This window comes from Squalius cephalus (assembly GCF_949319135.1).
Source record: "Squalius cephalus genome assembly, chromosome: 24".
Classification (NCBI taxonomy): domain Eukaryota; kingdom Metazoa; phylum Chordata; class Actinopteri; order Cypriniformes; family Leuciscidae; genus Squalius; species Squalius cephalus.
In genome coordinates, this window is record NC_137145.1 from 21,988,452 (window position 1) to 22,002,110 (window position 13,659).

A 13,659-nucleotide genomic window follows, 5' to 3' on the forward strand; every position below is an offset into this window, starting at 1 on the left:
ATCTCGCATTAAACCAGGTCAAGGACAGATGCCATTGAATGCAATGTTTGAGATCGAGTCTTTTTACAGAATAGATTTTGTAAAGTTTGGTTTTTAAAAATGCTTAACGATACATTAACACTTTTGATGCAATATAGAAAAGACAGATTACGACACCCTGTTGCTTGAGTGGACTTCGATAGGCCTACACAAAATCAATAATATAAATAATCAAAATGATACGTTTGGACACTGCATTGCATTACGCGAATAGATGAACAGCATCATTTTTTTTTTTTTTTTTTTTTTCAATGCAACAAATACAACCAAAATATTAATTTGGAACATTCTGGTGTTTAAAAGAGAAAATGGCTCAAATAATGCTTTTAATTAGCCTACTTTTTAAAAGTAAGAATAATTCATTTTTGGTAGCCTAGGTATATTTTATGTTCTATAAACTGGAAGATCATGCATATTTTATAGGTCAATTTATGAATCAAATGTAGGCTATAATATAAAAAAAATCTTACAATTATTTGAAATTAACAAAAAAAAAATTTTTTTGTAATTAAATGTTAAATACACTCGATACCCATAACAGCCCAGTTTAAATATTGACTTAGAAGCCCAGCATTGTTTTTGTTTTTTTTAATCGCTGATTTGTCAGACAATTAAAGCCCAAACAGCATCACAAAATGTCGCTTCACACTCAGGCCACATCTCTTCCCTCCCCTCTGATCTGTAAACTTTCAGAAGGTAGGCTGTGCTCTGACTGCCTATGAGGAGAGCAGGAGCAAAACCTGCCAGCCCCTCAATTTTCTCCACTTCCTGTACTCAAGCAACTGCATCCCAAAAGAGGGAAAAAGTAGGAAATATCCTGCAAACGGTTCTAAAAAAGGCGTCCCGACGAACCGCTCGCGCTCGGCGCGTCTAGCTCCCGGTTTGCTGACCTATCACGAATGTGAAGACTTCTTTTACACGGTTTTTCTTAGAGATTATTGATCGTTATTGTCGTTATTGATTGACTATACGAGAGGAAACGGCGATTAGGGTTCAAATTAGACCGACTTTTACCGGACAGGGCGCATGGGATAAGGAATATTTAACAAAAAAATCCCGCTTGAAGCAATTTATATCTAAAGAAGGTTAAGGCGTCAAATGTATTGGAAAAATGAGGCTTTGGCCCCTCTATCAGAGGGAAATCAGTTTCTATCCGAAGGAATTCCCTCAAAACAGGTAAGACATTTACACTGTAAAACATTATATGATCAATCAAGTTATAACAACAAATGTTTTTGCATTGCTTTTACTCGTCAAAATAAGTTAAGAAATGTTCTACTAAATTATACAAGATTCAACTTGTTTTAAGTCAGTTTAATGCAATTTAAGTTGAAATGACTTAAACGTTCAAGTTGATTGTAGGATACTTAAAAAAATGAAGGCAGCACATTTGTTTAATCTTATTCATGCGCATAACGATAATGCAGTTATGTCTGTTGTTATCCATCAAACTGCATGGGAATAAAAGGGACCGTGTAGCATCATCTTCTGCAGCCTGCAACATCTTCACCTTAAAGTGATGTCATGAGAATCAGGATCTATTCTGAATAGTGTGATTTGCGGTCCATCCACTTCACATGCCAAGTCTGCAGAGGAAAAATTAGATTTTAATTACTGCCATTAAAAATCAAATTTGCAATTCTTTGGGTGGCCCGTTGCTTTCTCTGATTGGCAGTTGAAATTGACACTCTGGGGTCCTCTTATCGCGAGCATCTCAAGCTATTTGTAATTGCAGGTAGTTTATTTTTTCAGCTCCCTGGATTGCGTGGAAATACGATTATGGGAAGAGGCACGGGTTAAGTGTGGGGAAAAAATCAATCCAAATTTAAATCGCTTCATTAAAACAGGGGCTTTTTGTCGCGAGGCTCTCAATGCACAGTTAAAAGCGGTTTTTATTGTTTTGGACGCATATATAGAGCAGGGAACATGCCTGACGTGGAGCACTGTGGCTTGCCTGTGTTGTAGGTGATCTCTCCAGACTCGCACAGCACACCGGGAGCCTCGCGCTGCGTGGACGCGCAACACGGACACGCGATGGTGAGCGCGCGGAGCGATCGTGCTCCTTTATTGGGTCTCTGCTAGATCGGTGCGTTGAGCTTTTGCAGAAAAAGGCCTTCAGATAGAATGCAAAAGTCTTTACTGATATATTGCATTTTTGTGTGTGGGTTTTTGGATTATTTCAGTTTTGTAAACAACTTTTGCGCTTAGAAAAGCTTTTTAAATGTCAATCACTTCCCTCTTAGACAGGGCCATCGTCTTTATATCTATCATTTTATGTTTACACGAGCTTTTCAGACTCAGTGAGTTTGAAACGTTTCGATTTCCTTCACACTTAAATTGGAAATGTTCGGAAAGGGTCAGCAAATCACTGCATGCTGACTTGATTTTTTTTTTTACGTTTTCAGTTTTACTGGGTTGAATTATCTTTCTCAGAATATTCCTGTCAAGTAAATAAACATCATTCACGTGAGAGTGAGATATGCATTGCTCTAATTTTCACTGGCAGTCACAGTCTGACGGAGAATCTCACAGATCTAATATGGAGAAAGAGGACCCGCGCTCTTCGCCCAGTCCTCCGTCGACTCCGTCCATCTGCTCGCCCCCGTCCAGCGCCTCGTCCGTGCCGTCCACCGGGAAGAACGTGTGCGCGAGCTGCGGGCTCGAGATCCTCGACCGATATCTGCTCAAGGTATGTGTGTGTGTGTGTGTGTGTGTGTGTCGTCTCATGTGGCGAGTCAACTCTTTTGATTTGAGCCTCTGACTGACTTTTGTAAAACGTTTGCAAACAACATTCTGTAGGTTGAAATGATTTAGGCTAGTAGGCTAAAGAATTGTTGCTTGCATTCTTTATTATTTTTTAGATGACTGTCTGTAGTTTTAACCCTCATTATTGGAATATGATACACCGCTGCAAATTTAGTAGATCGAATATATAAGCTACTTTACTATGGTTGTCTTTCTTTAACATTTGTGATTTTCCGTAATCTTGTGAAAACCGATTCTAACCCGAATTATGATAAAACGCTTTAGTAAAAAAAATGTGTATAGGCTACTTGTGTTTGGGGCTTATAAAACATGAGTAAATAGGCTACAAAAAGACTCGTTATTTATTTGTTTTATATGTAGTCCTACAATGTGTGTGTGTGTGTGTGTGTGTGTGTGTGTGTGTGTGTGTGTGTGTTTTTTTTTTTTTTGCTTGGATCAAATTTATCACAAGCAGAAACGTTGATCATATTTCTGAACAATGCATTGTCTACTTTGATATAACAGATTGGTTAAAATTTCTGTAATATCTGCCTATATTGTGTTTTAGTTGTGTCAGAGGAACATGTTAAAATAATGTGAAGGGGGAAAGAAGTTAATTTGAAATAATAATTATAAGTATTATTATTATTATTATTACACATACGTTACATTATATATAAATAGGCTAGTAAAGTCAGTCTCAGCAAATCGTGAAGGTTAAAATATTGCGAATATTTTTTAATAGACCTAGATATAGATTTAGATTTTTCCTGCTATTTGTCGTTTTTTACGAATAATAGTTGGCTGCAAACATTTATAGCCTTGTTTTTTTTTTTGTAAAGATGTTGAGAGCATCGTCGCGTGCACGCGCTCTCGGGCTGCTTGTTTTTCAGGAAGTGCGTGTGTTGCGCGCGAGGATCTTTAGAGCGCGATCTGTCCGAGTTTGTTTTGCTTTTTCTGCGGAAACTAATAAAACAACCCGTGTGAGTTTATTACAGTTTAGTCAGAATGAACCATCTTTATAGACGCCTTTTTAAGTTTTCCTTTTTCTCAGAGTCTGAAAATGCATCAAACAAGTTAAAAATGTAAAACCTTCAAACGCGCAAGCCTTACTTTCGTCTGACTCTGAATTTATCAATAAACATTTCAGTCCGAGATGCCTCTCACGTGTGTCCAAAAGAAAACATGGTTAAAATCATATTTTTTACTTCAGATATCAGTAATCAAGTTTAAAATATCAGTAATCACACGGAATATGTTGCAGTTTACATTAAATTATTATTATACATTTTCTCGTGTAATTAAAAAAATAGACATGCGTGTATCTACATTTATAATTAAATACTTTAATATACAACGCAATTCTAAGGACATCATTAGCCTACAAAAAAAAAAAATCCTATTTTTTTTATCACAACTTTAATTATAAACTAAACATTTTATTTTACATGGCAGGGATTTTTGGGATTGTTCAAATAAGAAACGTGTTAGTTTCGACCTAATAATTTTAATGCACGTTGACATTTAATTTTTATAATAATACGAATTTTACGAAATGCTAAAAATACAATATTTTTTTTTATTATTATCACCATCATCATTATTATATTTTGACGTTCGCTGTTGTGTTTATTGCAGGTTAATAATCTGATCTGGCACGTGAGGTGTCTGGAATGTTCCGTGTGCAGGACTTCACTACGTCAACACAACAGCTGCTACATTAAAAACAAGGAAATCTTCTGTAAAATGGATTATTTCAGGTAGGGTAAGTTTTTCACTTTCTGTCCTCAGAAATATCAGGTGTGCGCTTAAATGAAACGCATGCGTTATATTTACTTGTGGATGAAAATATGTTGCGTGAGTGTAGCGTGTAATGGTTTAAAGCTAAAAAATAAGATTTCATACAAAACAAATAATACTACTTACCACAACAAATAGGCTGCACAAGACGCCGTTTGTAATTGAGTTTAATTGTGATTAAGTCAGTGAAAGACCTCATATAACATTATAATTATTTATGGCAATCGACTTATTAGAAATATTTCGTCTTTGTAGCTAATTTATGCCTCTGTTACAGATTCCACACTTGTCTTGTTTAATAATAAAACCAAAATTATTTTATTTGTGGTCAAAATAATGTTGTGGCTTATTGGAAGTCAATATTTTACAGCTGAAAATACTTCAATTGACGTATATAAAATAATATTTTTGACCAGTTAATTTTGATGTGCAGTGTATACTTTTGGATTGTGAAGGGGGAAAAAAGGCCCACAATAGGAGATGATGCCAGTAGTAATATAATGGCAGGTCTAAATAGAACTTGATTACTTGATTATTAGTTGGTTTACATTTGCCACTATTCCCTTGTATGCAATTGAATGGTGTGAGAAATCAAACCCGAGTTAAAGAATTGAAGATCTCGAAAGTATGGAGCTCTGGTTGAGATCCAGTAATGTGCTCGTGGGAAGGCATGGAGTGAGGGAGATCCGACAGGGAAGCTGTGGAATTGCATTGAGGGTGCAAGGGCTGTGATATGGCATGATTGCAGAGCACTCAGCAAGGCCTGTGAATGGCATGATATTGGCCAGCCTTCCCTGCTTATTGCCCGTCAATGTGAATGACTGGCCCCTTTAAAGTCAATGCAGCAGGAGAGGGTTTGTTTTCTACGTTAAGGCCAATAATCTGAAGAGATGCTTCAGTGTCTTGATCTTCACTGAGCAACGGCGGTTCGGTCGAGTCTAGGGCGTCAGGATCTCTCAGTGGCTAGAGCTGTTTACACACAAGAGGAGAATTTGGCACAGAGGATGTATACCAAGGACATTTGAATGCATGCAAGAAAGCTTGCCACAAAATGGATTTTTAGTGGATTAGAGCTTATTCGGGATGAAAGCATATTCTAAAGACGACGAGTTCAGAAATGGGAGAAAAAGCTCACTGAAGACTGTTAAATGAAATAGACGGGGTTTCAAAGTCTCAAGTGATTTAATGTGTATTATTTTATTAGCATTAAATATCATAAATATGGTATAAGCAGGACATCCCCTTACTTGGTGAATGGAGAGAAATTGTTAAAGAAATATACAATATGGGAGAATTGACTTTTATTTTGAGACTTAAAAAGGACCTATTTCTAAAATACTGGAAATGGATTGATTACCGTAATGTAAGCAATTAATGACTGTATAGCCCATGTGAATTTATACTTAATGTATTCCCCCTGTTCTATTGTTTATTTTTGCTTGTTTGATTTTTTTCCCTGATTTCCCTAATGTTGTAGACATTTTCTTGAAAAATCATCAATAAAAATTAAAGTAAAAAAAAAAAAAAACTTAAATATGCCAACAATATTCACATTTCTTCGAATTGACCTTGAAATTTGAAGTGTGATTTTCATGTGATTTGTAGAGAAAAAGATAAATAATGCACTTAAAATAAATTCCAGTATCCAAATTTTCAGATATTTCAAATAGCTAAAATTTATATATTTGGTCAAATCACCTTAGATAATTTATGTGGTTTTTGAGTTTCTGTTGATTAAACCAATCTCCTTCATTGTATAACCTAAAATTTTTCATTTCAATAAACTCAAATTAGACACCAGGTTACTTACTTTTTTCAGCTAAACCAACAATATTTTTATACAGTGATACATCGCCCTCAAACGGTATTTTATTTAGTTTTCGTACAGTTTTGTATGTCAAAACAGCAACCACAGGGGTTTATGCTGGTCTCTTCATAACAAAATACAGCCTCAGCTTTTTCGCATAATTATGCAAGTTAATCAGGATGGTGTATATGTTTTTATTTCTGACATGGATTCACAGAAACCCGACTGACTCTGTAACGTATTCATGTTTGCCTTGTAAAAGAGACAGTAATAGCTCCATGCTTGTGGAGTCAAGTCCAGTGATCTGAAGTGTGTTTTTCTCCGGTGCCACTAAAACATCCCTCCTGTCAAGTCCTATATCAGCGCTTTTCACCTTTTTTTTTTGTCTGTTTGAGCCTTTGTACCCAATTGTATCTTTCACATAAAGAGGTCGAGATCATAGCCGCTAGCGGTTATAGTAGAGAGTAGCATTTGACATGCTTGAAACAAATTCTGTTTATATATCTGGAAATAAATTTCCTGCAGTGTGTTGTTTTAAGGTTAGATGTCATGCACTGGCCTCGCAGTCAAATTGCACTATGAATCAATTTGATGCTCAACATTCTGATGCTCAGATGTTTGGCTGCAGTGACGTTGAGAGTTGTGTGTACCTGTGTTTGTTCTCTGGCAGCTGGATTGTTTCGCTGGTGCTGCACGACGCCGTTAGAGGACCGCCATCATATGCTTGAAAGGAAAAGGATCTCCATTGATTTCTTGCAAGGAAGGAAAACAAAACACAAGGAGATATGTTTCATTCGTGTTAGTCTCTCATCTGGGCCAGATTGACAGCTGCTCTAATAGAGTGTAATTACAGGAAATCAAAGTGGGTTTGCCCCGTGTGCCGTGGACAGGGGGGAGAGAGGTAGATTTGGCGGTAAGGGTCAGAGCGGAGACTGTACCTACACTAAAGAGAAACAGCCACAAAGGCACTAGCATCAGGCCACACGGGAAGTCAGAGGAGGCTGTTAATCAGAGGAACCAAAGGATAAGGACAGGGTGATGGAGTAAGGCGTAACCCGAGTGGGTTTGGATCGCTAGATTTGGAGGAGGTGACGTACTGTAATGGCCATATGCGCGTGCAGGACTCCTTGTGTTTAAATGCTAACAGAAGTAAACAGAGCTTGTGTAACTCAACTTGGTGGAGAATGCGGGCAAATTATATGAGTGACTGAAATTATAATGCCTAAATGAAATGACAATATACCAAAAATATAGGCTCCAACAAAGAGTTACCAAACCAAAGTCCAATGCTGTGACTGCATACTGTTAAAAAAGTATGTTTTATCTGGTATGAATGTGTGTAGTTTGAGTAAAGTTTGCACGTACCATGTAGTCATCATCATGTGATCTACGGCGTCAGTTGCATTCACAAATTCTCTCCCGTGGCCTCATGGGATAGTAAAGTGTCCATCATGCGCACTTCCGAATCTCGCCGGAAGAAGTAGGTGATCCTGGTACTTTTCACCTACCGTTTTTCGAACACTACACTATAAAAAATTATATCATCAATAAGTTATGACAACATGTTTTTACATTGCTTCAGCTCATCAAAATAAGTTATGCAATTTTCATTTTTTTTTTTGTTATACAAGATTTAACTCATTTTTTAAAGTCAGATATAATTTAAGTTGAAATTACTTAAACATACAAGTTGATTGTACTTAAAAATCTAAGGCAGCAACTTTTTTTTTTTTTTTTTTACAGTGTACACATTTGGAAATACTACTTTGCCTTTTTGTTTAACATATAGTTTGGAAATAGGCATATTTGGTCAGTGCCAGTCTTTATTCTGGTCTCTAGATATGATTGAGTCCCTCCTTTGACATAAGACTATTTTCTCGGACAATCGCCAGGAATCACCAATTCGATCACTAAGGAAGGGAAAAGCACACCGCAACAAGTAGCAAGATTTGCAGTATCATTTATGGTCGTAGCACAAACTGTGGGGTGGGATGAGTTACACACCAAATTTAATACTCATGGTTCAGGGTTTGGAAAAACCACCACGAGCAATAGTAATAGCCATGCTTGCCGTAGCAATCGTCACTGATAAGTCTCAGCAGTCGCTGAGAGGGAGATTTACCCCCAGATTATAATACTCCAAGAGTATATCGCATTTAATCAACCGAATTTGTACTTCCACAAGCTTCTCTTTTCCAGCCAAAGGTGAATTTCTCGGGGAACTGAGGGAAACGCTTTGCGGCTGCAGGAATTTTCCCCTGGCGAGTTATGATATGCAGGACAGAAATAAATCCAGCATAAGCACAACAACGCACAATCAGACGTGCGGCAGATCTGAACAAAAACAAAACCCCCTTAAGATCTTTATGGCTTCTCTGAGAGGTTTTGCGGTAAATGAACTGCCATGACAGATTACGGCTCCGTTCCACAATGTTTCTCCTCTAAACACACGTCTGAAATGCATCATTACTCAATCGTTGTATTCTTTGTCTGGAATGATGCTGCCAGAGTATGGTGCGCAGTGTACACAGAAACCCCTTCGCAGGCTTTTTGCAGGCATTAATACGCGAGGCGTGTTTTATGTATCGATACTTTGCGCATAAGTGGACTGTAAATATTTTTTGATTCAGGTTTGTTTTTGCTTCTTGGCTCATCCTGCTCAAGTGCTGATTGGCAGAGACAAATGATTATACATGCACACAAGTTTCCTGGTTTGTTGAGCCCCACGGGGCTCCCTGGTTGGGCTCTGATGTCATTTCCAGTGGATGAACCCCCCGAGGGGCCGGTGTCATCATTCTTCAGTAGCGTATACGAGGGAAACATGGCTATCTTGATATCCCGTGTTTCTTTGCAGTCTGAGGAGGTTGTGTATGACACTTTGTTTACACAAGAGCTCCCAATGACAGAGGTGTGGTGGTGGAGGAGGAAGGGGGAGGGCTCAGATTCAGGCCAAAAAAGGGCCGTGACTGGCCATCTGCAGAGCATTAGTCTCTCCAAGTCCTCTCAACACTGGAACCCTCTTTGGTCACCCGAACGTGATGTCTGGGTCAAAAACACACGGCATGGTCAGCCCCGTCCAGTCAAAATAACACTTCATTATAGCAGGCTGTGTGTATTTGCTGTTGGTTTGTATCGCCGCAGGGTTGTTCATCAAGTCCTGTTGATCGCAGAATCACAGAAGAGGTGTTTTAAGCAACTGCACGGCCATATGGCTGCTGAAAATGCAGGGATAAATTAAATATGTGTGTGACATTCACAAATCGCAGTTGGCCGAGAATGCAATGATTAACATGTAACGTCAGCAGTAACATCAATAACATCTAAACTCCATTTCTGCACAAGAGAATCAACACATAACAGTGTATTATATAATTTGAACTAAATATAAATATAGAGATGCAAGAAAGAAAAGACCATGTGGTTTGCAAAAATTGCAAAAAACAAAAACAAAAACAAATTTCAATGACATGTCGGCTTGAGGGAGAATGGCAGATATTCTGGCAATGGTAGAATGAGTGAACGAATAAAATACATTTCTTTAAAAATGTACTTTATAAAAACAAAAAACACCCCAAGACTGAAATGATCTGAAAATAAGTTTGAATTATCTGTGTACATTTAAGCAGTTTGAGATTAATATAATGCAGAATATTTTTGATAATCACTAACCTGTAAAATAAACTGAAATTACATTTTATATATATATTTAAGAACATTTTTGATCATTACTATCTGTGCATTCAACTGAAAACACATATTATACATTAATATATAATAATAATATTATAAACTAATTATATATTTTTTAAATGATTAAAACAATGTTATATTTGGATATGTGAATACATTATATTTGAATTCCTTCACACACACAAAAAAAGTGGAGGTGGTTTAAAAATAGATGTCTTACATGCATTACGCACCTTGTTGGATAAAATCTTTTAAGTTTATAGATCCTATCAGCACAGTTTATCAGCAGACATTTCCTGCCGACCCGCTGCTCAGAGAGTTACTAGTGGTTTGTTTGTGCTGAGAGTTTTACAGCCGTGTCTGACACGTTTAGTGGTTATCTTTTGGACGCGGTTCAGCCTATCTGTATTCTGTCTTCTTCTGGCGAGAGCTTTCTGTGGAGAGAAAAGATACCCGCTTGACTGATAAACTGATATACATGTTATACCATTACACTATGAATTCAAAACAAGCATCATTTACACAGAAAATGCTTCTGTTATTATACTAGGGTTTGGGTTGTAATGATAAGCACATGTACTGTACCTGATTATTGTTTATGGAATGAGTATATTGATGCCCAAGCCCTTCTCTGTCTCACAGTAGGTTTGGTACAAAGTGTGCCCGCTGTGGCCGGCAGATCTACGCCAGCGACTGGGTCCGGCGAGCCAGGGGCAATGCCTACCATCTGGCCTGCTTCGCCTGCTTCTCCTGCAAACGCCAGCTGTCCACAGGAGAGGAGTTCGGGCTGGTGGAGGAGAAAGTACTGTGTCGGATCCACTACGACACAATGGTGGAGAACCTAAAGCGGGCCGCTGAGAGCGGTGCGTGTGTTTCGGATGCGTTGCACTTTAAGTCTCGTTGATCTAAAAAAAGATTTCCTAACCACCTTTTCCCGGGTTTTCGCGCAGGAAGCGGACTCACTCTGGAGGGGGCGGTGCCGTCGGAACAGGATAGTCAACCGAAACCGGCCAAAAGGGCACGGACGTCCTTCACTGCGGAACAACTGCAGGTAAGATTATCAAACACACAGTGGCATGTGGATGTCTGAGATGAGGAAGCAAAGCGCCCTTTTTGGTTTTGCTTTTGTCATTAATTTTTAAGTTCCATTCGATGTTTACAAAGCTTTCACGTTAAACGCATGTGAAACAGCATTTTACCTTTCTCGTGGCACTATCAGCAAGCAACCAATACTGTGTACTTAATGTATAGCCTACACTACAGAGAGTTTGGAATGGAACATCTGAGATTTTTAAAATATTTTTGAAAGAAGTCTCTTATGGTCACCAAGGCTGCATTCATTTCATAAAAAAAATACAGTAACAAAATAACAAAAAAACTTGTAAATAGTAAATGTTTCTTGAGCATCAAATTCTCATATTAGAATGATTTCTGAAGGATCATGTGACACTGAAGACTAGAGTAATGATGCTGAAAATTCAGCTTTGATCACAGGAATAAATTACATTTTAAAATATGTTACAATACAAAATTGTAATAATATTTCACAATATTACTGTTTTTACTGATTTGTCAAATGAATGCAGCCTTGGTGAGCATCTTTCAAAAACATAAAAAAACTATAACTGGTAGTAAATATAGTATTGATTTTTATTTGTATCATTTTTTATCACATATATATTTTTTATGTATTTTGTCATTTTAATAAAGAAAATCTTTACAAATAGACGTTCTCCCCCTAGTAAACGACCTAATGTTAATTTGACGCTTGTTTCATGCACAGGTAATGCAGGCGCAGTTTGCACAGGACAACAACCCTGACGCTCAGACCCTGCAGAAGTTGGCAGACATGACAGGATTGAGTAGACGAGTCATACAGGTGATGAAACTCACTTATAGTCCCATTTAATGTTTAATCCGTTCAAATTCAGTAAATAGAGACGGCTTGCCTTGACAATTGGTTGTATTTTCATAGGTTTGGTTTCAAAACTGCAGAGCGAGACATAAAAAGCACACTCCACAGCACGGCGGCCCACCTCAAGCTCACCCGCAGGCCCGCATGCCCCCCTCACTGCCCGACGAGCTGCATTACTCCCCTTTCGGCAGTCCTGAGAGAGCGCGCATGGTGGCCCTGCACGGGTACATCGAAAGTGAGTGTTTCCTCCAGTACTGCTGTCATTAAAGCAGAAGGGGAAAAAAAAAAATATATATATATATATATGTGTGTGTGTGTATACAAATAAACACACACACAAATATATTCAAAACTTGTATGTTGGATGCGATTAATCGATTTCACAGCACTTATGTTTTTTTTATGTTTTAGAAATAAGTCTTTTCTGCTCACCGATGCTACATTTATTTGATTAAAAATAGAAAAAAAACAGTAATATTCTGAAATATTATTACACTTAAAAATAAATGTTTTCTATTGTAATATTTTTTAAAATGTAAATGTATCATTACTCCAGTCTTCAGTGTCACATGATCCTTCAGAAATCATTCTAATATGATGATTTGATGCTCAATTATTGTCAATTCTTATTGGTGCTCAATTATTAATAATGTTTATTATTATTATCAATTTTGAAAAGTTTTTGCTGCTTAACATTGTGGAATTCATGATAAATGTTTTCATGATTCTTTGATGAATAGAAAGTTCAAAAGAACAGCATTTATTTGAAATAGAAATCTGTTGTAACATCATAAATGTCTTTACTGTCACTTTTGATCAATTTAACATGTCTGCTGAAAAGTATTATTTTTCAAGAAAAGAATCTTAACCCAAACTTTCGAATGGTAATGGATCACAGTTTCCATAAAAATATTAATCAGAACAACTGTTTTGAACATTTCTTGAGCATCAAATCATCATATTAGAATGATTTCTGAAGGATCATGTGACACTGAAGACTGGAGTAATGATGCTGAAAATTCAGCTTTGATCACAGGAATAAATTACATTTGAAAATATATTACAATAGAAAACAGTTATTTGAAATTGTAATAATATGTTTTTTCTGTATTTTGAATCGAATAAATGCAGCCTTGGTGAGCATAAAACACTTTAATGACTAGCATATATTTTGGTAGCTAAATTGTTATCTTTTGTAACTAGCGTGTTCTCTGACCTGAAGATACATAGAGATCACTATAGATAGAGATTAACATTAGCATCTGTTGATTTTGTTTTGGTTGGGCAGGTCATCCGTTCTCGATGCTCACTTCACAGAGCCTCCCTCATCAGGCCATGACGCTGCCGCAGCTCCCTCTCAGCCGCTAGCGCTCGCACTGACCCCTGACCCCTTCACCCTGACCTTCCAATCACTCCTGCGCCGACCCCACAGGCTGACGGAGAAGGTCACGGTACCACTTGCTCTTGACCTCTGAACTCGCAAGGAGAGAGACTGTTTCCTCTCTGGTTTCGCTGGACGGGATTTTACTCACTTGCATCTAGTCGCGGATGGTTAAGGGAAACCGCATATGTGACCTGTGAATTTAGGACTTGCATCACCGAGACCAGGATCTGGACTTCTGGACACAAGAAAGACAAGAAAAAAGACTCGAGCACACACTGT

At 37.7% G+C, this 13,659-nt stretch overlaps 1 protein-coding gene across 3 annotated transcripts; it reads left to right on the plus strand.

Annotated features, from left to right (window-relative positions):
* Positions 1–811: 811 nt before the first annotated feature.
* lhx6a (LIM homeobox 6a) lies at positions 812–13,643 on the plus strand. Of its 3 annotated transcripts, none has more exons than XM_079861439.1 (9): positions 812–1,215; positions 2,005–2,076; positions 2,546–2,728; positions 4,423–4,544; positions 10,724–10,944; positions 11,032–11,132; positions 11,865–11,960; positions 12,057–12,231; positions 13,285–13,643. In XM_079861439.1, the coding sequence occupies exons 1-9, from the start codon at positions 1,138–1,140 to the stop codon at positions 13,362–13,364; spliced, it is 1,128 nt and encodes a 375-aa protein (XP_079717565.1). In that variant the 5' UTR covers positions 812–1,137; the 3' UTR covers positions 13,365–13,643. The 3 variants fall into 3 exon arrangements, with proteins under 3 accessions (XP_079717565.1, XP_079717566.1, XP_079717567.1); XM_079861440.1 differs by having other exon boundaries at positions 1,008–1,215; positions 10,727–10,944; positions 13,285–13,493; XM_079861441.1 differs by lacking the exon at positions 2,005–2,076 and having other exon boundaries at positions 1,008–1,215; positions 13,285–13,493.
* The last annotated feature ends 16 nt before the right edge of the window (positions 13,644–13,659 follow it).